Below are 20020 nucleotides of genomic sequence, written 5' to 3' on the forward strand. Positions count from 1 at the left end.
GACTTTCCCTCAAATTATATGAATATATATTGATAGAACATTGCCACACATGTTACCAGTTGTTTTCTCAAACAATGAAAGTACACCGCAGAATTCTGAATTCTGCATTACAGCTGTCTTTACAGTAGGATGAAGCGAACAGAATTAAAAGTTCAAAAGCATCGACTCCAACTAAAACAAAGCAGCATTACCAGAGTTGACTTCATATTCCTCTGCTAGACAAATGCTTGTTTTCAACTTGATGTTTCAAGCAGTAGATTTCTCACTTGTGGCCAGCATCTGTGAGTTGTTTATCAGGTTAAAAAGTTCTGGATATATCATTGATGGAACCTTGTAGTGACAATTGGCTGTGATGTCATAGACTCTTAGTTAAACTTCTAGAAGTTATATTTAGTCATACCAGAGATTAAACAGGAAAGATGCTTACTAAATGAGGTGGGATCCAACAGGAGTGTAGTACAGAATGTAATAATTTATGAACTAACTTTTTCCTGAGGTAGCTCAACAGAAGAACTTTTAATGAGGAAGGCAAAGGCTTAAGTATCTTGTACATTTGTCATTCCTGATGGTTAATTTACTTGAAGGTTAATAAGTTTGAAATCTACCGGTCTTAGAAATGGAAGAGAAGGATGAATCTGAACAGTCTATCTCGGCAGGGAGGCAAGAAATTCGAAAGAGAAGACGACCGAGCCAGCCCATGGTAGATAAATCCCAGCAGACTGAAGTGACAGAGAAAAAGAAACAATTATCTATACCACAATCATCTGGCCCCAAAGCTGCCCTTAGTATTGGTAATATTCCTGGAAGCAAATTAAACTATGAATGTCATAGAGTATCTTCTCAACTTCAGCAAACTTGGATAAAGAGAAAGCGTGTACAGGATATGGCTGATAAGTCTCTACAGACAGAAACTATTGCAGAAGAGAAAAAAGAAGAAATCAAGTTAGTTTGTGAAGCAGTGGTACCTGAGGAAAAGCCAGCTGCTGTTGAAGTAGGTCCTGAATTTCCAGAGAGTGTTCAGGAAGTAGAAGTTCCACCAAACAGATACTCTGTTCAGGTCAAAATAGACAGATCTCAGCAGACTACTTGTACTGGAGACTGGACAATGATGAACTTTCCTCAAAAAGATAAACTAGACAAGGAACAGCAGACATACTTTAGTGAATCAGAAATAGTGGTTATTGGATGGCCGACTAATTCTTTTTCAAAGTCAAAGGAAGGTGCACAGAAGCGCAAATCTTCAGGGAATATTTTTCTTAGTGAACATCCTGAATTTCAACCCACAACAAGTAGCAATGAAGAAATTAGGCGGCCAAGTATTAGCAGAACAGTGTCTATTTCACCAACCAAAAAAGATTCTCCTGTACCTTTAGAAGATGAGAAAGATGTTCCAGTTGAAGTACAGCCTCCTGCTGCAGAAGAGATCTCTGCTGAAGAACAGCTTCCACTAGCTGAGACTACTTCAGAAGAGGTTCCTGTGGCAGTTCAGCCTCCACCAGCTGAAGAGCCTCCTCTTGAAGCACAGCCTTCCCCCACTGAAGAGGCTCCTGGAGATGAGGCCCCTGCTAAAGTAGAGCCTACACCAGCTGAAGAGGCTCTTTCAGAAAAGCCTCCTGCTGAAGAGTCTCTTGTTGAAATACAGCCTTCCCCAGTGGAAGAGGCTGCTGGAGATGAGGCCCCTGCTAAAGTAGAGGCCACCTCATCTGAAGAGACTCTTTTAAAAGAGCCTCTTACTGAAGTTCAGCCTCCTGCAGCTGAAGAGGCTCCTATACAAGATACCCCAGAACTTCAACTTTCACCAGCTGTGGAGGCCCCTGCAGAAGAGGCCCCAGCTGAAGCTGAGCCTCCACCAGCTGAGGAGGCTCCTGCAGAAGAGGCCCCAGAAGTTCAGTCTCCACCAGCTGAGGAGGCCCCTGCAGAAGAGCCCCCAGAGATTCAGTCTCCACCAGCTGAGGAGGCCCCTGCAGAAGAGCCCCCAGAGGTTCAGTCTCCACCAGCTGAGGAGGCCCCTGCAGAAGAGGCCCCAGAAGTTCAGTCTCCACCAACTGAGGAGGCCCCTGCAGAAGAGCCCCCAGAGGTTCAGTCTCCACCAGCTGAGGAGGCCCCTGCAGAAGAGGCCCCAGAAGTTCAGTCTCCACCAGCTGAGGAGGTCCCTGCAGAAGAGGCCCTAGCTGAAGTTGAGCCTCCACCAGCTGAAGAGGCCCCTGCAGGAGAGCCCCCAGAGGTTCAATCTCCACCAGCTGAAGAGGCTCCTGCAGAAGAGGCCCCAGAAGTTCAGTCTCCACCATCTGAGGAGGCCCCTGCAGAAGAGGCCCCAGAAGTTCAGTCTGTACCAGCTGGGCAGGCCCCTGCAGAAGAGCCCCTGGAAGTTCAGCCTCCACCAGCTGAGGATGCCACTGAAGAGGAGGCCTCAGAAGTTCAGTCTCTACCAACTGATGAGGCCCCTGCAGAAGAGGGCCTAGGATTTCAGTCTCCACCAGCTGACAAGGCCCCTGAAGAAGAGGCCCCAGAAGTTCAGTCTCCACCAGCTGAGGAGGCCCCTGCAGAAGAGCCCCCAGAAGTTCAGTCTCCACCAGCTGAGGAGGCCCCTGCAGAAGAGGCCACAGAAGAAGTTCAATCTCCACCCACTGAGGAGTCTCCTGCAGAAGAGGCCCCCGCTGAACTTCAGCCTCCATCAACTGAAGAAACTACTTCAGAAATGGTCTCTGTTGAGAAACAGCCTTCACTCACTGAAGAGCCCTTTATTACACCAATCTCCTTAGAGGAAACCTCTGCTGAAGTTCTGCTTCCACCATTTGAGCAAACCCCTGCAGATGAGGCTCTGGTAGAGAATGTGTCTCCAGTAGATCAGGCTCCAAAGGAAGCAGATGTCCTGGTGGAACAATTAGAATCAGGGAATTTGGATGATAAGCCAAAATCTGAAGAGCCTTTAGAACGGGATACTATTCCTAAAGATTCATCTGGTACCAAGAATGAAGGGGTTTCTTTTGAAATAAAGGGTGTCATCCATATAGAACTGGAATAGGGGCGGCCTCCTCAGCTGTGGTCTGATCTTAACTAAGCTAACAATCAGAAACCAGGAGGTTCTGGGAAGTACGTACGTAAGAAAATGGTAGGTATATTTGAAGGTATTTGGAGAGAGCTTTGTGAAGAAGGAAGTGAATGGAAATTCTAAGACATGGAATATAGTTTGGAAAATGAGCAATAAAAACTAGTGATTTAAAATTACTCTACTATTTTTATTCAAATCTAAAGTGTAATAAAATATCTATTTTGAAATGAAGTAATTTTATAATTGAAAGAATTAAAATATCCTTTTGACACTAAATCCTGTTGACAAGGGTAAAATATTCTCTACAGTCATTTTTTCTTTCTCTACATGTAGCTTGTAGTGGAAAAGGCATTTTCTTTTCTTCAGTTCTCTCATCTACTTTAAGTTTCTTGAGTTTTGGTCACACATCTAAAGTTATGGAGTGTTTTCTTTCTCCTTAAAATTCATCATGTCTATTATTCTCTTTCTATTTGATTCCTTCTGAGACATTATTTCTTTTTTGTTTTCGTTCCTGTCTTGCACATCTCGCCGTCTGGATAAGGACACTTCCTTTATAAAAATCTTCACTTCAGTGAAGCTAACAGTGGATGAAGTATTTTAAAAAGTGTATAATCATAAACAAAAATATACTGAGACAGCCTTGAGGGCATATTCCTTTTTAGTTTTTTACATTCCAATTTTATTGAGATTTAATTGACATATAGCACTACTTAAGTTTAAAGTATACAGCATGGTGATTTGACTTATATACATCACGAAATGATTACTGCAATAAGTTTAGTGAACATCAATCACCTTATATAGATATAAAATTTAAAAAAATGAAAAAAACTTCCTTGTGATGAGAACTCTTAGGATTTACTCTCTTTCATAAATAATATGCTACAGTATGAATTATATTATGTACTTTATATCCCTAGTTTGTATCTTTCATACGTTTTGACCATCTTTATCTAATTCTCCCTTCCCCCACATTTCATGTCTTATAACCAGAAACCTGATCTCTGTTTCTATTAGTTTGTGTGTGTGTTTGGTTGGGTGGCTTTGAGTTATAACTGACCTGCAAAACTATATTCATTCTTGGTATACAACATAGTGACTCAACATTTCTAGACATTGCAAAATGATCATCACAGTTAAGTCTAGTTACCATCCATCACCATACAAAGATATAATATAATTACTGACTATATATCCCACACTGTGCATTTCATATCTGTGATTCATTTATTTTATAGCTAGAAGTTTGTACCTGTTAATCTCCCTCATGTATTTCTCTCATCACCTCAATACCCTGCCCTCTGGCAACTACCTGTTTGTTTTCCATATCTGTGACTCTGTTTCTACTTTGTTATATCTGTTCATTTAAAAGAAAATTCTTTTGTTTTTGATTGAGATATAGCCAGTGCAAAATATTATGTAAGTTTCAGATGTATAATATAGTGCTTCACAATTTTTAAAGGTTATAGTCAATTTATAGTTACTATAAAATCTTGAATATATTCACTGTGTTGGGAATATAGTTTTTATAAAATATTGACTATATCTGTAGCTTATTTTATCCATAGGAGTTTGTCTTAACCCCCACACTTATCTTGTCCCTCTACACTTCCTTCTCCTCCCTGGTGACCAATAGTGTTTTCTCAATATGTGTGAGTCTTTTGTTGTTGTTGTTGTTGTATTTACTAGTCTGTCTTATTTTTTAGATTCCACGTATAAATGATCATACAGTTTTGCCTTTTTCTCTCTGACTTATTTCACTTAGCACAATGCCTTCCAAGTCCACCCATGTTATTGCAAGTGCATCCATGTTCTGGCAAAATTTAGTCCCTTTTTATGACTGAGTAGTATGAAATGGCAACGCACTCCAGTGTTCTTGCCTGGAGAATCCCAGGGACGCTGGAGCCTGGTGGGCTGCCGTCTATGGGATCGCACAGAGTCGGACACGACTGAAGCGACTTAGCAGCAGCAGCAGTATTCCATTGTGTATGTATGTGTGTGTGTGTGTGTGTGTGTATACACACCACATATTTATCCATTCATCTGTTGATGGACATTGAGGTTGTTTCCATATTTTGGCATTTATAAATACTGGTACTATGAAAATTGGGGGTGCATGTATCTTTTGGAATTAGTAAGTTTGTTTTTTTCAGATATATACCCAGGAGTGGAATGGCTATGTCATATGGTAGTTTTATTTGTAATTTTTGAGAAATCTTCATGATATTTTCCATAGTGGTTGCACCAATTTACATTCCTACCAACAGTGTATGATGGTTTCCTTTTCTATACATCCTTGCCAACATTTGTTGTTTGTGTTCTTTTTGGTAATAACCATTCTGACAGGTGTGAGGTGATATCTCATTGTGGTTTTGATTTGCATTTCCCTGTTGCCCATCAGCATGTACTTTTTTTTTTTTAAAGTCTATTCAGTTCATCTGCCCCTTTTTTAATTGGATTGCTTGTTTTTTATTTTTTTTTGAGTTGTATGAACTGTTTACATATGTTGGATATTAACCCCTTATTGGTCATATCATTTGAAAATATTTTCTCCTAATCAGTAAGTTGTCTTTTCACTTCATCAATGGTTTTCTTTGCTTCACAAATGTTTTTAAGATTAATTAGGTCTCATTTGTTTATTTTTGCTTTTATTTCCTTGCTTGAGGAGGCAGATCCAAAAAATACCTTGCTGTAACCTATGTCAAAGAATGTTCTGCTTATGTTTTCTTCTAGGAGTTTTATGGTTTCCAGTCTTATACTTAGGTCTTTAATCCATTTTGAGTTTATTTTTGTGTATGGTGATAAAGTTCTAATTTCATTCTATGACATGCATCTGTTCAGTTTTCCCAGAACTACTTATTGAAGAGCCTGTCTTTTCTCCATTGTATATTCTTGCCTCCTTTCTTGTAGATTAATTGACCATAAGTTTTTTTTTTTTTTCTTTCTGGGTTCTCTATCCTGTTTCATTGATCTGTGTCTCTTTCTGTGCCTCTGTTTTGATGAGTATAGCTTTAGTCTGATATCTAGGAGCATGTTACCTTCAGCTGTGTTCTCTTTCTCAATATTATTTTAGCTATTTGAAGTCTTGTGTAACCATACAAATTTTAGAATTATTTGTTCTAGTTTGGTAAAAAATGCACTTGGTATTTTGATATGGATTGCATCAAAACTTTGTTATTTTTTATGTAAAAATAAGAAGTTTAATATTTTAATTTTAAATAGAAAGAACACTCACAAATCAAGAAGACATAAATAGAAGAAAATGAGCAAGAGACAAGGAAGAGTGTTTCATAATGGGAGAAGAGTGACTGAGCAATAAATATATGAAAGTATGTGCAACTTAGCAATCAAAGAAATATAAATTACTGTTGGGAGACAGTATTTTTAGCTAATTTAATGGACAGAATGGTTTCTTTTTTAAAAAATAAAAGATATATTACTTCAGTATATAGTATTAAATAATCTACCTGATTATATGAATAAAAACAAGATTGTATCCCTACCTATCAGCACATTAAAAAGATAATCCCAAAGAATTCCCTGAGAGTACAGTGGTTGGGATAGGTGCTTTTGCTCTGAGAGCCTGGGTTCAATCCCTGGTTGGGGAACTAAGATCCCACAGCTGGCATGGCACCCCCCACCCAAAATGATTCCAAAAGAATTAAAAATTAGATGTTAGAGGTAATACTATAAAAATATTTGTAAGGTATGCTAAAATTTTTTCATGATAAGAGAGGACTTTTTGAATTTCAAAAGCACAAAGCATAGAGGGGAAAATTTATTTCATTACATTACATAAATTTCATCGCAGCACTGTTTATAATAGCCAGGACATGGAAGCAACCTAGATGCCCATCAGCAGATGAATGGATAAGAAAGCTGTGGTACATATACCCAATGGAGTATTACTCAGCCATTAAAAAGAATACATTTGAATCTGTTTTAATGAGGTGGATGAAACTGGAACCTATTATACAGAGTGAAGTAAGCCAGAAAGAAAAACACCAATACAGTATACTAACGCATATATATGGAATTTAGAAAGATGGTAACAATAACCCTGTGTACGAGACAGCAAAAGAGACACTGATGTATAGATCAGTCTTATGGACTCTGTGGGAGAGGGAGAGGGTGGGGAGATTTGGGAGAATGGCATTGAAACATGTATAATATCATGTATGAAACGAGTCGCCAGTCCAGGTTCGATGCACGATACTGGATACTTGGGGCTGGTGCACTGGGATGACCCAGAGGGATGGTATGGGGAGGGAGGAGGGAGGAGGGTTCAGGGTTTTCTTTTTTATACCTGTGGCGGATTCATTTTGATGTCTGGCAAAACTAATACAATATTGTAAAGTTTAAAAATAAAATTAAAAAAAAATAATTCCTATCTAGGATGGACTCTGAACAGAATTGTTGTTACTCTTGTTCAGTCATTTTGTCTGACTCTTTGCGACCCTGTGGACTGCAGCATGCCAGGCTTCTCTGTCCGTCATTATCTCCCAGAGTTTGCTCAAACTCATGTGCATTGAGTCAGTGATGCTATCCAACCATCTCATCCTGTCACCCTCTTCTCCTTTTGCCTTCAACCTTTTCCAGGATCAGGGTCTTTTCCAATGAATCGGCTTTTCTCATCAGGTGGCCAAAGTATTGGAGCTTCAGCTTAAGCATCAGTCCTTCCAGTGAACATTCAGGGTTGATTTCCTTTAGGATTGACTGGTTTGATCTCCTTGTTGTCCAAGGGACTCTCAAGGGTGTTCTCCAGCACCACAGTTTGAAAGCATCAATTCTTTGGCACTCAGCCTTCTTTATGGTCCAATTCTCACATCTGTACATGACTACTGGAAAAGCCATAGCTTTGACAATATGGACCTTTGTCGGCAAAGTGATATCTCTACTTTCTAATATGCTGTTTGTCATAGTTTTCCTTCCAGGGAACAAGTGTCTTTCAATATAATGGCTGCAGTTACTATTCACAGTGATTTTGGAGCCCAAGGGAAAAAAAATCTGCCACTGTTTCCAGTGTTTGAGTATCTTGACTGAGATGCAAATTTTCCTTGGTCACTGCCAGTATATTAGAAATTGCTTTAGTCCTTTTAACTAAATGTACTTTCAGTTTCCAGCATGAAATATGGCATACTTGCTGGATCCATGAAATGTTTACCAGCAAAGTTGTCTCTTGCATTTTCAGTCTCTGTAGTTGTAATAAGAGGACATGAAGACAGAATTTGTTATGATCTTAATATACTATTTTTTTACTTAATTTTTAAAAAATATTTCATATTGGACTAGAGTTGACTTACAGTGTTGTATTAGTTTCAGGGGATACAGCAAAGAGATTCAGTTATACATATATGTATATCTTCTCTTTTTCAGATTCTTTCCCATATACATTATTACAGAGTATTGAGTAGAGTTCCCTGTGCTATACAGTAGGTATTTGTTGATTATCTATTTTATATATGAAAGTGTGTTTATGTTAATCTCTACTACTTCCTAATTTATCCTTCCCTATTTCCCCTTTGTTAACCATAAGTTTATTTTCCAAGTCTGCAAATCTCTTTCTGCTTTCTTTTTTTTTTTCTTTTGTTTTCTTTTCTTTTATTTAACTTTACAATATTGTATTGGTTTTGCCACATATCAAAATGAATCCACCACAGGTATACACGTGTTCCCCATCCTGAACCCTCCTCCCTCCTCCCTCCCCATACCATCCCTCTGGGTCGTACCAGCCCCAAGCATCCAGTATTGTGCATCGAACCTGGACTGGCGACTTGTTTCATATATGATATTATACATGTTTCAATGCCATTCTCCCAAATCATCCCACCCTCTCCCTCTCCCACAGAGTCCAAAAGACTGTTCTATACATCAGTGTCTCTTTTGCTGTCTCGTATACATGGTTATTGTTACCATCTTTCTAAATTCTGTATATATGCGTTAGTATACTGTATTGGTGTTTTTCTTTCTGGCTTACTTCACTCTGTATAATAGGCTCCAGTTTCATCCACCTCATTAGAACTGATTCAAATGTATTCTTTTTAATGGCTGAGTAATACTCCATTGTGTATATGTACCACAGCTTTCTTATCCATTCATCTGCTGATGGACATCTAGGTTGCTTCCATGTCCTGGCTATTGTAAACAGTGCTGTGATGAACACTGGGGTACCCGTGTCTCTTTCAATTCTGGTTTCCTCAGTGTGTATGCCCAGCAGTGGGATTGCTGGATCATAAGGCAGTTCTATTTCCAGTTTTTTAAGGAATCTCCACACTGTTCTCCATAGTGGCTGTACTAGTTTGCATTCCCACCAACAGTGTAAGAGGGTTTCCTTTTCTCCACACCCTCTCCAGCATTTATTGCTTGTAGACTTTAGGATCGCAAGCTTTCTGCTTTGTAAGTTCATTTGTATCTTTCTTTTTAAGATTCCACGTATAAATGATATGAGTTTGTTTTTCTCTAACTTCATTTAGTATGATAATCTCTACTCCATCCATGTTGTTGCACATGACATTATTTCATTCATTTATACAACTGGGTAATATCCTATTGTATATATGTACCATATCTTCTTTGTCCACTGACCAGGTGGCTGTGGGTTTGGAAGACTTTAGGCTGCCTGTCTGCCGATGGGTGGGGCTGTGTTCCTGCTCCTTTGGTTGTTTGGCCTGAGGCATCCTAACAATGGAGCCTGAGTATGTTGTGTGGGACCAGGTCTTGGTGTCAAAATGGTAGTTTCCAGAAGTAAAAGTCGCTCATTTTCACTTACAGGAAAAAAAGTCGCGTCCGACTCTTTGCGACTCTTTACCAGCTGAGCCACAAGGGAAACCCCAGGAGAGATCATGCCAGTTAATACTCCTCAGTCCAGTATGTCTGACTTTGTTATCCGGTGGTTCAGATGATAAAGAATCTGCCTGCAATGTAGGATACCTGGGTTCTATCTCTGGGTCAGAAAGATTCCTTGGAAAAGGGAATGGCTACCCACTCCAATATTCTTGCCAGGAGAATCCCATGAACAAAGGAGTCTGGCAGGCTATAGTCCATGGTGCTGCAAAGAGTCAAACATGACTGATCAGCTAAGCACAGTACTTCTTGACATCAGTGTCCTTGTCCCCACCGTGAGCCACAGCTGTCGCCTGTCTCCTCAGGAGACCCTCATTTTGTGGTTTGATGATTTTCTTCTGTTTTATGCTTGTTTTTTTTTTTTTTTTCTCTCTCTCTCTCTTTTTTTTTTTTTTTTGTTAATCTACTGTATGATTTTGATTTGTGGTTATCATGTTTTTCAATTATGTTAATCCATTATTATATCTACTTGCTTTAGACTGGTAATCATATAGGCCCAAACACATTCTAGAAAAAGATCTACATTTTCTTACTCTCCTCCTCCACATTTTATGATTTTGATGTACTCTTTTATATAATCATTTTTATGCTTTTGCTATTCACTGTAGTTATCCTCACTTTCATAAACATTTTTTTATTTTTTAATCTGTGTAGTGGCTTATTTAAGTGATTTACTTTCCAATTATAATTTTCTCTTTCCTATAGATTCTTGCTTATTTTCTATTTAGAGAAGACCTTTCAGTATTACTTTTAGGCTAGGTTTAGCGTTGTTATATTCTTTTGTTTTTTTTAAATTTATTTTTAATTGGAGCATAACTGCTTTACAGTGTTGTGTTGGTTTCTGCTGTGCAACAATATAAATCAGCTATAAGAACACATATATCCCCTCCTTTTTGAGCTGATCCTCTAGATCATCCCAGAGCGCCAAGTTGAGCTCCCTGTGTTATAGAGCAGTGTCCCATCAGCTATTTGCTTATCTGAGAAACTCTTTATTTATCCTTCTATTCTAAATGATAATCTTGCTGGGTAGAGTATCCTAAGTTGCATGTTTTTCCCTTTTAGGACTTTGAATATATCTGGCCACTCCCTTCTGGCCTGCAACTTTTCTGTAAAGAAATCAGCTGATATCCCTTTTAGCTAACTCTTTGTTTTTCTCTTGCTGCATTTATTTTTTTAAAATTTTTATTTATTTGGCTGTGCCAGGCCTTAGCTATGGCACGTGGAATCTTCAATCTTGATTGTGGCATGTGGGATCTAGTTCCTTGCCCAGGGATTAAACCCAGGCCCCCTGCATTGGGAGCACAGAATCTTAGCCAATGGACCACCAGGCAAGTCCCCTCTCTTGTTGCGTTTAGAATTGTCTCTAACTTTTGCCATTTTAACTATAGTATGTCTTATTGTAGGTCTTGTTTGAGTTCATCTTGTTTGGTACTCTCTGTGCTTCCTGCTCCTGGATATCTGTTTCCTTCTTTAAGTTTGGGACGTTTTCAGGCATAATTTTTTCAAATGCATTTTTGATCCCCCTTTCTCTTTCTTCCCCTTTTGGGATCTCAACTATGAATGATTGTCATGCTTTTTATTATTGCATTGGTCTCATATGTTGCTTTGATTTTTTTTTCATTTGTCTTTCTGTCTTCTGTTCTAATTGGATAATTTTCATTATTTTATTTTCCAGATCACTTATTTGTTCTTCTACATTATTCAGTTTGCTATGCCTAGGCTTTAGCTCAGCTTTCGTCTCAGCAAATGAGTTTTCTAATTTTACTTGGTTCCTTTTTATAGTTTCTAGTTCCTTTTTACAGTAATCTGCATTTATATCAATAGCCTTTCTTAATTCCTTCATAATTTTTTATTACCTCCTTTTAAACCAGTGTCTATTAGAGTGAAGAGAACTGTTTCATCATTTGTTCTTTCAAGGGAATTCTCTTAATCTTTTAGTTGGGAGTGGTTCCTCTGTTTCTTCATATTACTTATTTTCTCTGTCTCTATGAGTTTAGGGGAAACATTTATCTACTGTGATCATGGAGGGTTGCATCCCCATGTAGCCCCATGTGTCTAATATTTTTGGTGCAAAAGCTGTTTTTAGTAAGGATATCTGCTGCATTTTTCCTCAGTGTATGCTGGTTGTTTCCCCTTTGATAGAGGGTATGACTGCTGTGGTGAATATACTTGCCGTGGATATCGAGAGAGGCTTCCTCTTTGCTCTGTGATTGTCACAGTCCTAGCAGGGGCAGGTTCGACTCCCCAGTTGTTGGTGTACAAGACCCCAGATTCCCTTCTGAGCTGTACTGTGAGGTAGGTGGGACTGGAGCACTCCTGCTGGGAGAGGAGCCACTGAGCCTTCCCCTGCAGGAGATTTCCAATGGGAAGTGTGTGCGCTCGTGTTGCCTGCCACCCGTTGTACGGGCTGACAAAGTACACTGCTGTTGACACCATCCTCAACCTCTCCTCAGTCATGGAAAGGCAGGCAGTAGGCCCTGGTGTGGTCACAAAACCACCCGCCCAGATCCACTGAGTCAGGTACCAGGATCACAGCAGTCACGCACCTGGATGCACCTTGGGAGCTACAGAAGCAGCCCAGGCTGTGACCCGGCCCATGGGTGCTAATACTGGACTGGCCTTAGCCATAGGAACATGAGTATTCTGTTCAGATGTCCCACAGGTGCTGAGTTTAAACTGGTCCTGGTGGTGGTGGCATAAATCTGTATATTGTACGACCATGTGGGAAGAGAGCTCAAATTTCAGCCTTGCTTCCATGTGTGGGCAAGCACTTGCCTGCTCCTAGAACTTGCAGAGGCGGAGCCATGCTCACTGTGATTGAAAATGAGGCTGCTATGGTGTGCCTTGCCCCTCCCTTTGAATGCTTGCATTAATAACGAGGCTTCAACGATCAACCTCAGCTCCTTTCTGCACATACCCTCAGTCGTATGTAGCTTGGGCCATACTCTGCCCTCTTCAGGTTTCAGCCAACCCCAGTCCTCTCTCCGTGTGTGTCCTCTGAAGCCTGAATTTCAGCACCCAGCCCCTGCACACACTCACAGACTTTGTCTCAGGCTGGGGAGTGCAGAAAGGTGGCATGGTCCCTTTGTTCTGGTCTCTCTCTGTTCTGCTTGCTGCAAGGTGGCTGCCGCACTCTCCTCTGAGCCTCTGAAGCTCCCTTTCTGTTCCAGCTCATGTCCCCACCAGTGAAGGGGCTTCCCAGGGCCAGGGAACCTCTCTTCTTTCACAGCTCTTTCCCAGCATACACGCTCCCATTCCAATTCCTTTTTTCTTTCTCTTTCATCCTAGCTGGGTATGTGGTGATCTTTACTGCAATTTGAGTTTTATACTATCATCTGCCAGTATTCACCAGGTAATCTGTGAGAAGCATTCCACATGTAGATGTATTTTTGATGTATTTATGGGAGGAGGTGAGCTCCATATCCTCCTATTCTGCCATCTTGATCTGGTCCCTCAGAGCAGAACCCAAGATTTCTTTGTGAAGTCAACTACACATAAGTGAACTGGCAAAACTAAGCATATCTCTGTGAATGTGTAAATGTTGTAGTCTCCTTTTATAATAGCATATAAGTAAACATTTTAAAATTTAATAATAAACTCTTGGTTATTAGAATGGCAGTTTAATTTGACACAAGAAACTTCTTTCGAAATGCTTTTATTTGTTAGTTTCTATCATAGGATTTGTATGTGTAATCCCATTTATGCCCAGAAAAAGATTGAGGGAAGTGTTATATGGTTGAATGGCTAATATTATTGTTGATTTAGCTAGGCTATAGTATCTGTTATTTAATCAAATACTTATCCAAGTGTTGTTGTGATGGTATTTTGAACTTGTGATAAATAGCTGTAATAAATTGTCTTTAAGTAAAGGAGACTACCCTTGATAATTTTCTGATCTTTTGAAGGGGTTTAAGAGCAAAAATAGAAATTTCATGGTGAGGAAATTTTGCCTCAAGACTGAAGCATTAGTGCCTGTCTGGGTTTTCAGCCTCCCAGACTCTCTCGTATAATTTTTGGGCTCAAGACTGACACATGAATGCCTGCTGGCCTACTCTGTGATTTTAAACCTGCCAGCCCCACAATCATGGGAGCCAATTCCTTAAAGTAATTCTCTTTATACATATACATGCAGTTATGATAAAAGATACCATATATATATGTATATCTATATATATCTATATATCTAAGTCTATATTTGCATCTATCCTATTGATTCTGTTTCTCTGGAGAAGTCTGACTGATACATTTGTTAACTTTGAGTGTGGGATTATGGGTATCATTTTTACTTCTTACTTTGCTATTAAGCACATTGTCCTCAGTGAACATTGCTGTTTAAATAAAAGTATAAACTTTGTTTGATAGCTCTCCAACCACTTAGAAACTGCTAAGAAATTCTGGAAATTAAATTCCAACAATAAAGGGACATGATTTCTACAATAAGAAATTATAACTTTTGACTCTCCTAGAGAGGTTTTTGCTTGTTGGAACAACCCAAATTATGTATTTGAAGTTTTTAAAAAAATTTTATTGGAGTATAATTGCTTTGGGCTTCCCAGGTGGGCTAGTGGTAAAGAACCCACCTGCCAGTACATGGGCAGAGACAGATGCAGTTTTGATCCCTGGATTGGGAAGATCTCCTGGAGGAGAGCATGGCAACCCACTCCAGTATTCTTGCCTAAAGAATCCCATGGACAGAGGAGCCTGGTGGGCTATATAGTTCATGGGGTAGCAGATTTGGACACAACTGAAGTGACTTAGCACGCAGGCATAACTGCTTTACAATGTTGTGTTAGTTTCTGCTGTACAGTGAAGTAAATCATATATATATATGAAGACACACACACACGCACACATATGTCCCCTCTCCCTGAACTTCTCTTCCACCCTCAATCCCACCCCTCTAGGTCATTACAGAACTCTGAGCTGAGTTCCCTGTGCTATACAGCTGCATCTCGTCAACTCTCTATTTTACACATGGAAGTGTATACACAAGAGAAGACTCTATACATGGACATCACCATATGGTCAACACCAAAATCAGATTGATTATATTCTTTGCAGCCAAAGATGGAGAAGCTCTATACAGTCAGCAAAAACAAGACCAGGAGCTGACTGTGGCTCAGACCATGAACTCCTTATTGCCAAATTCAGACTTAAATTGAAGAAAGTAGGGAAAAACACTAGACCTCAGGTCTCTTATGATTATACAGTGGAAGTGAGAAATAGATTTAAGGGCCTAGATCTGATAGATAGAGTGCCTGATGAACTATGGAATGAGGTTCTTGACATTGTACAGGAGACAGGGATCAAGACTATCCCCATGGAAAAAAAATGCAAAAAAGGAAAATGGCTGTCTGGGGAGGCCTTACAAATAGCTGGGAAAAGAAGAGAAGCGAAAAGCAAAGGATAAAAGGAAAGATATAAGGATCTGAATGCAGAGTTCCAAAGAATAGCAAGAAGAGATAAGCCTTCTTCAGTGATCAATGCAAAGAAATAGAGGAAAACAACAGAATGGGAAAGACTAGAGATCTCTTCAAGAAAATCAGAGATACCAAAGGAACATTTCATGCAAAGATGGGCTCAATAAAGGACAGAGATGGTATGGACCTAACAGAAGCAGAAGATATTAAGAAGAGACGGCAAGAATACACAGAAGAACTGTACAAAAAAGATCTTCACGACCCAGATAATCACGATGGTGTGATCACTTACCTAGAGCCAGACATCCTGGAATGTGAAGTCAAGTGGGCCTTAGAAAGCATCACTACTAACAAAGCTAGTGGAGGTGATGGAATGCCAGTTGAGCTATTCCAAATCCTGAAAGATGATGCTGTGAAAGTGCTGCACTCAATATGCCAGCAAATTTGGAAAACTTGGCAGTGGCCACAGGACTGGAAAAGGTCAGTTTCCATTCCAATCCCAAAGAAAGGCAATGCCAAAGAATGCTCAAACTACCGCACAATTGCACTCATCTCACGTGCTAGTAAAGTAATGCTCAAAATTCTCCAAGCCAGGCTTCAGCAATATGTGAACTGTGAACTTCCTGATGTTCAAGCTGGTTTTAGAAAAGGCAGAAGAACCAGAGATCAAATTGCCAACATCTGCTGGATCATGGAAAAAGCAAGAGAGTTCCAGAAAAACATCTATTTCTGCTTTATTGACTATGTCAAAGCTTTTGACTGTGTGGATCACAATAAACTGTGGAAAATTCCTCAAGAGATGGGAATACCAGATCACCTGACTTGCCTCTTGAGAAATTTGTATGCAGGTCAGGAAGCAACAGTTAGAACTGGACATGGAACAACAAACTGGTTCCAAATCGGAAAAGGAGTACATCAAGGCTGTATATTGTCACCCTGTTTATTTAACTTGTATGCAGAGTACATCATGAGAAACGCTGGACTGGAAGAAACACAAGCTGGAATCAAGATTGCCGGGAGAAATATCAATAACCTCAGATATGCAGATGACACCACCCTTATGGCAGAAAGTGAAGAGGAACTCAAAAGCCTCTTGATGAAAGTGAAAGTGGAGAGTGAAAAAGTTGGCTTAAAGCTCAACATTCAGAAAACGAAGATCATGGCATGCGGTCCCACCACTTCATGGGAAATAGATGGGGAAACAGTGGAAACAGTGTCAGACTTTATTTTTCTGGGCTCCAAAATCACTACAGATGGTGACTGCAGCCATGAAATTAAAAGACGCTTACTCCTTGGGAGGAAAGTTATGACCAACCTAGATAGCATATTCAAAAGCAGAGACATTACTTTGCCAACAAAGGTTCATCTAGTCAAGGCTATGGTTTTTCCTGTGGTCATGTATGGATGTGAGAGTTGGACTGTGAAGAAGGCTGAGCGCCGAAGAATTGATGCTTTTGAACTGTGGTGTTGGAGAAGACTCTTGAGAGTCCCTTGGACTGTAAGGGGATCCAACCAGTCCATTCTGAAGGAGATCAGCCCTGGGATTTCTTTGGAAGGAATGGTGCTAAAGCTGAAACTCCAGTACTTTGGCCACCTCATGTGAAGAGTTAACTCATTGGAAAAGACTCTGATGCTGTGAGGGATTGGGGGCAGGAGGAGAAGGGGACGCCAGGGGATGAGATGGCTGGATAGCATCACTGACTCGATGGACGTGAGTCTGAGTGAACTCTGGGAGTTGGTGATAGACAGGGAGGCCTGGCTTGCTGTGATTCATGGGGTCACAGAGTCAGACACGACTGAGCGACTGATCCGATCTGAGTATATAAACAGTGCTGCTCTCCCAATCTGTCCCAGCTTCTCTTTCTCCCCTGTGTCCACATGTCCATTCTCTCTGTCTGTGTCTCTATTCCTGCCCTGCAACAGGCTCATCTGTACTGTCTTTCTAGATTCTGCACATATATGTTAATATACGATATTTGTTTTTCTCTTCCTGACTTACTTCACTCTGTATGACAGACTCTAGGTCCATCCTCATCACTACAAATGACCCAATTTTATTTTTTTTTTATGGCTGAGTAATGTTCCATTGTATACATGTACCACATCTTATTTATCCATTCATCTATCTATAGACATTTAAGTAGCTTTCATGTCCTGGCTATTTTAAATAGTGCTGCAATGATTCTTGGGAAACATGCTTCTTTGGAGCTTCCTTGAAACACTAAAAAAAAAAAAAAAAAAAACCCAACCACCGTATAACCAGCAATCCCACTACTTGGCATATACCCTGAGAAAACCATCATATTTGGAGTTGTAAACAAATCTTGATATTTTTCTCCTAAAACTTGTTTAAAAATGTTATGGAAATTGAGAATCAGAAAGCTCTATGGCAAACCCTGTGACTATGGGTTTGAACTGGCATAGAGAGAAAAAACAAGACCTCCAAAACCCACCAAAACAAAAGCAACAAAGAAAAACAGATAAAATGTGTAGTATCCAAACAATATCACATAAATTATATTATCATATTGCTGGCTCATTTCCTTTACTTTTGAGGTTTTTGAACTAGCAGATGAGGAAATGTGTTAGACTTGTATCCTTTCACCAAGATTTGATGAGATTTCTTTTGATGACTGGAAAATATGGAGAACTCTGGGCTGGATATGACTTGATTGAGATGTTGCATTATTGAGCTTAAATGACAAAGTCTTGAACTGATGCATTGTTTGTGGGGAGTGAAAAGGAAATGGATTTGAGATTTATCATGAAGACAAATGTGTGTGTTAGTTGCTCAGTCGTGTCTGACTCTGCAACCCCAAGAACTGTAGCCTGCCAGGCTGTTCATGGGATTCTCCAGGCAAGATTACTGGAGTGGATTGCCATTCCCTTTCTCCAGAGGATCTTCCAGACCCAGGGATCGAACCCTGGTCTCCTGCATTGCAGGCAGATTCTTTACCATTTGAGCTATAGGGAGAAAGAGGAATTTCACATGATTTCTAGTTTGGAAATTTAGCTATATGTATATTTGACTCATTAAAATGGGGATACAGACACAGAAACACATGTTGGGGAAGAGGAGTTAGGGGTGACAATTTCAGATTAGGACATTCTGAACTAGGCAACTATCTGACACACAGATGGAGTTATTTATTTGGCAATGAAAAATGTCTTCTATAGCTCAGGAAGCACCCAAATACCCATTTGATGAGTAACAGCCACATTTAGGTCTAAATAAGTGTCGAGAATTTTAGTTGTAGTAAAGAAAAAGGGACTATTAGGTATCTCAGAGATAAAAAAATGTATTGAGGAATAGTTTCAATATGGGAGAGAATGGATATACTTATGTGGTAAGATGAAAATGCTGGTAGATAGGAATATGTGGAAGCTATATAGAGGGTGTAATAAAAGAGAACATAATAAGGGAAAAACTGTATCAGAGGGCATAATGAAAAGAATAGTTGAGGGAATGATATTCAGAGCACCTGATTAATGTAACTAAGTATCTTAGAGGGCTTCTTCCTCTAAGACATGAATAAATAAGGAATAAGTATAGATGTTGGGGAGCAAGGAGTTAAAGCATCAAGCCAGTGATTCATTTCTACCCTGGTCTGCCTTTGCTTTTACCATTATGTTAACATTTACAAATCTGGATGTAGAATACAAAGCAGTGACTGAGAATAGTCTCTAATATCCGCAGAAAGGGAAATTTACTGATGACACTTCTCTCTACAAAGTCCATTTCCAACATTTCTAAGGCTAGTATTTCCACAGAGGAGAGGTCAAGTACTATGTCCCATGAAGTTTTATCAGACTTCTTCAATGATTGCTGCTGCTCTGGGATGTGATGGGCTGAGCTTAGCTTTTAACATGTTTTTCTTTTAGTTGTGTCATCCTATGAAAGGACGCTGCTCTTTCTGTAAGCTTTGATGACAGATCCTGATTTTTTGGTATTCTCTTAACCAATGTTTCCCAAACCTGTCTATGATGAGTCATCTGAAGACATGTTAAAAATACAACTTCTTAGGTCTCACCTCTGGAAATTCTGATTCAGTGTCTCTACTAGGGCAGGCATGATAACCTGTATTTTCAACAAGGACTGCAAATGCCTCTCCAGATTAGCAGTTCCCAGTGGTGGCTTCTAATTAGCATCATCTCGAGAGTGATCACACATAAAAATTCTTAAGTCCTAGCCCATACATATTGATTAAGAATCACTGAAAAAGGAGCTTGCGAAATATATGTTTTCAGTTTCCCCAAAGGACTGTTGAGTGTAGCCAGTCTTCAGATACAGATGAACATTTGATTTAGGCCTGTAGGAATGGTGGCCCCATTAAATATAGGAAGAACAGTGATATCTTCAGAAAGAACCAAGACGAAATCCTCCTGAACTGACTGATGTCATTGATAAAAATTCAGTTTGACTGAGACTGTGATATCTCTAGAGCAGGATTTCTCAACCTCAGAATTATTGACATTTGAGGGTGGATGATTCTTTGCTGTGGGAAGCTTCCCTGTGCCTCATAGAATGTTTATCAGCATCTCTGGCTTCTACCCACCAGATGCCAATATTATCGCCTCACACTTACCACAACTAAAAAGTATTTATCTCTACACACGGCCCTATCCCCGGGGATACAATCACACTCAGTTAATACCACTGTTCTAGAGAAAAGTTAGAGCACTGATTGTAATTTAATCAAACTTT

General features: G+C 39.7%; 1 protein-coding gene across 1 annotated transcript; it reads left to right on the forward strand.

Annotated features, from left to right (window-relative positions):
- Positions 1–392: 392 nt before the first annotated feature.
- On the forward strand, positions 393–3225 carry FSCB (fibrous sheath CABYR binding protein). Its single transcript, XM_086363377.1, has one exon. The coding sequence runs from the start codon at positions 617–619 to the stop codon at positions 3023–3025; it is 2409 nt and encodes an 802-aa protein (XP_086219503.1). The 5' UTR covers positions 393–616; the 3' UTR covers positions 3026–3225.
- Positions 3226–20020: the final 16795 nt, after the last annotated feature.

Source organism: Bos grunniens, chromosome 21 (genome assembly GCF_055505025.1).
Source record: "Bos grunniens cultivar Pamir isolate PY7600 chromosome 21, Bosgru_T2T1.0, whole genome shotgun sequence".
In the NCBI taxonomy this organism is placed as follows: domain Eukaryota; kingdom Metazoa; phylum Chordata; class Mammalia; order Artiodactyla; family Bovidae; genus Bos; species Bos grunniens.

Coding starts and splice junctions, on each gene's coding strand:
- FSCB (XM_086363377.1), top strand. CDS start 617: ATGGAAGAGAAGGATGAATCTGAACAGTCTATCTCGGCAGGGAGGCAA.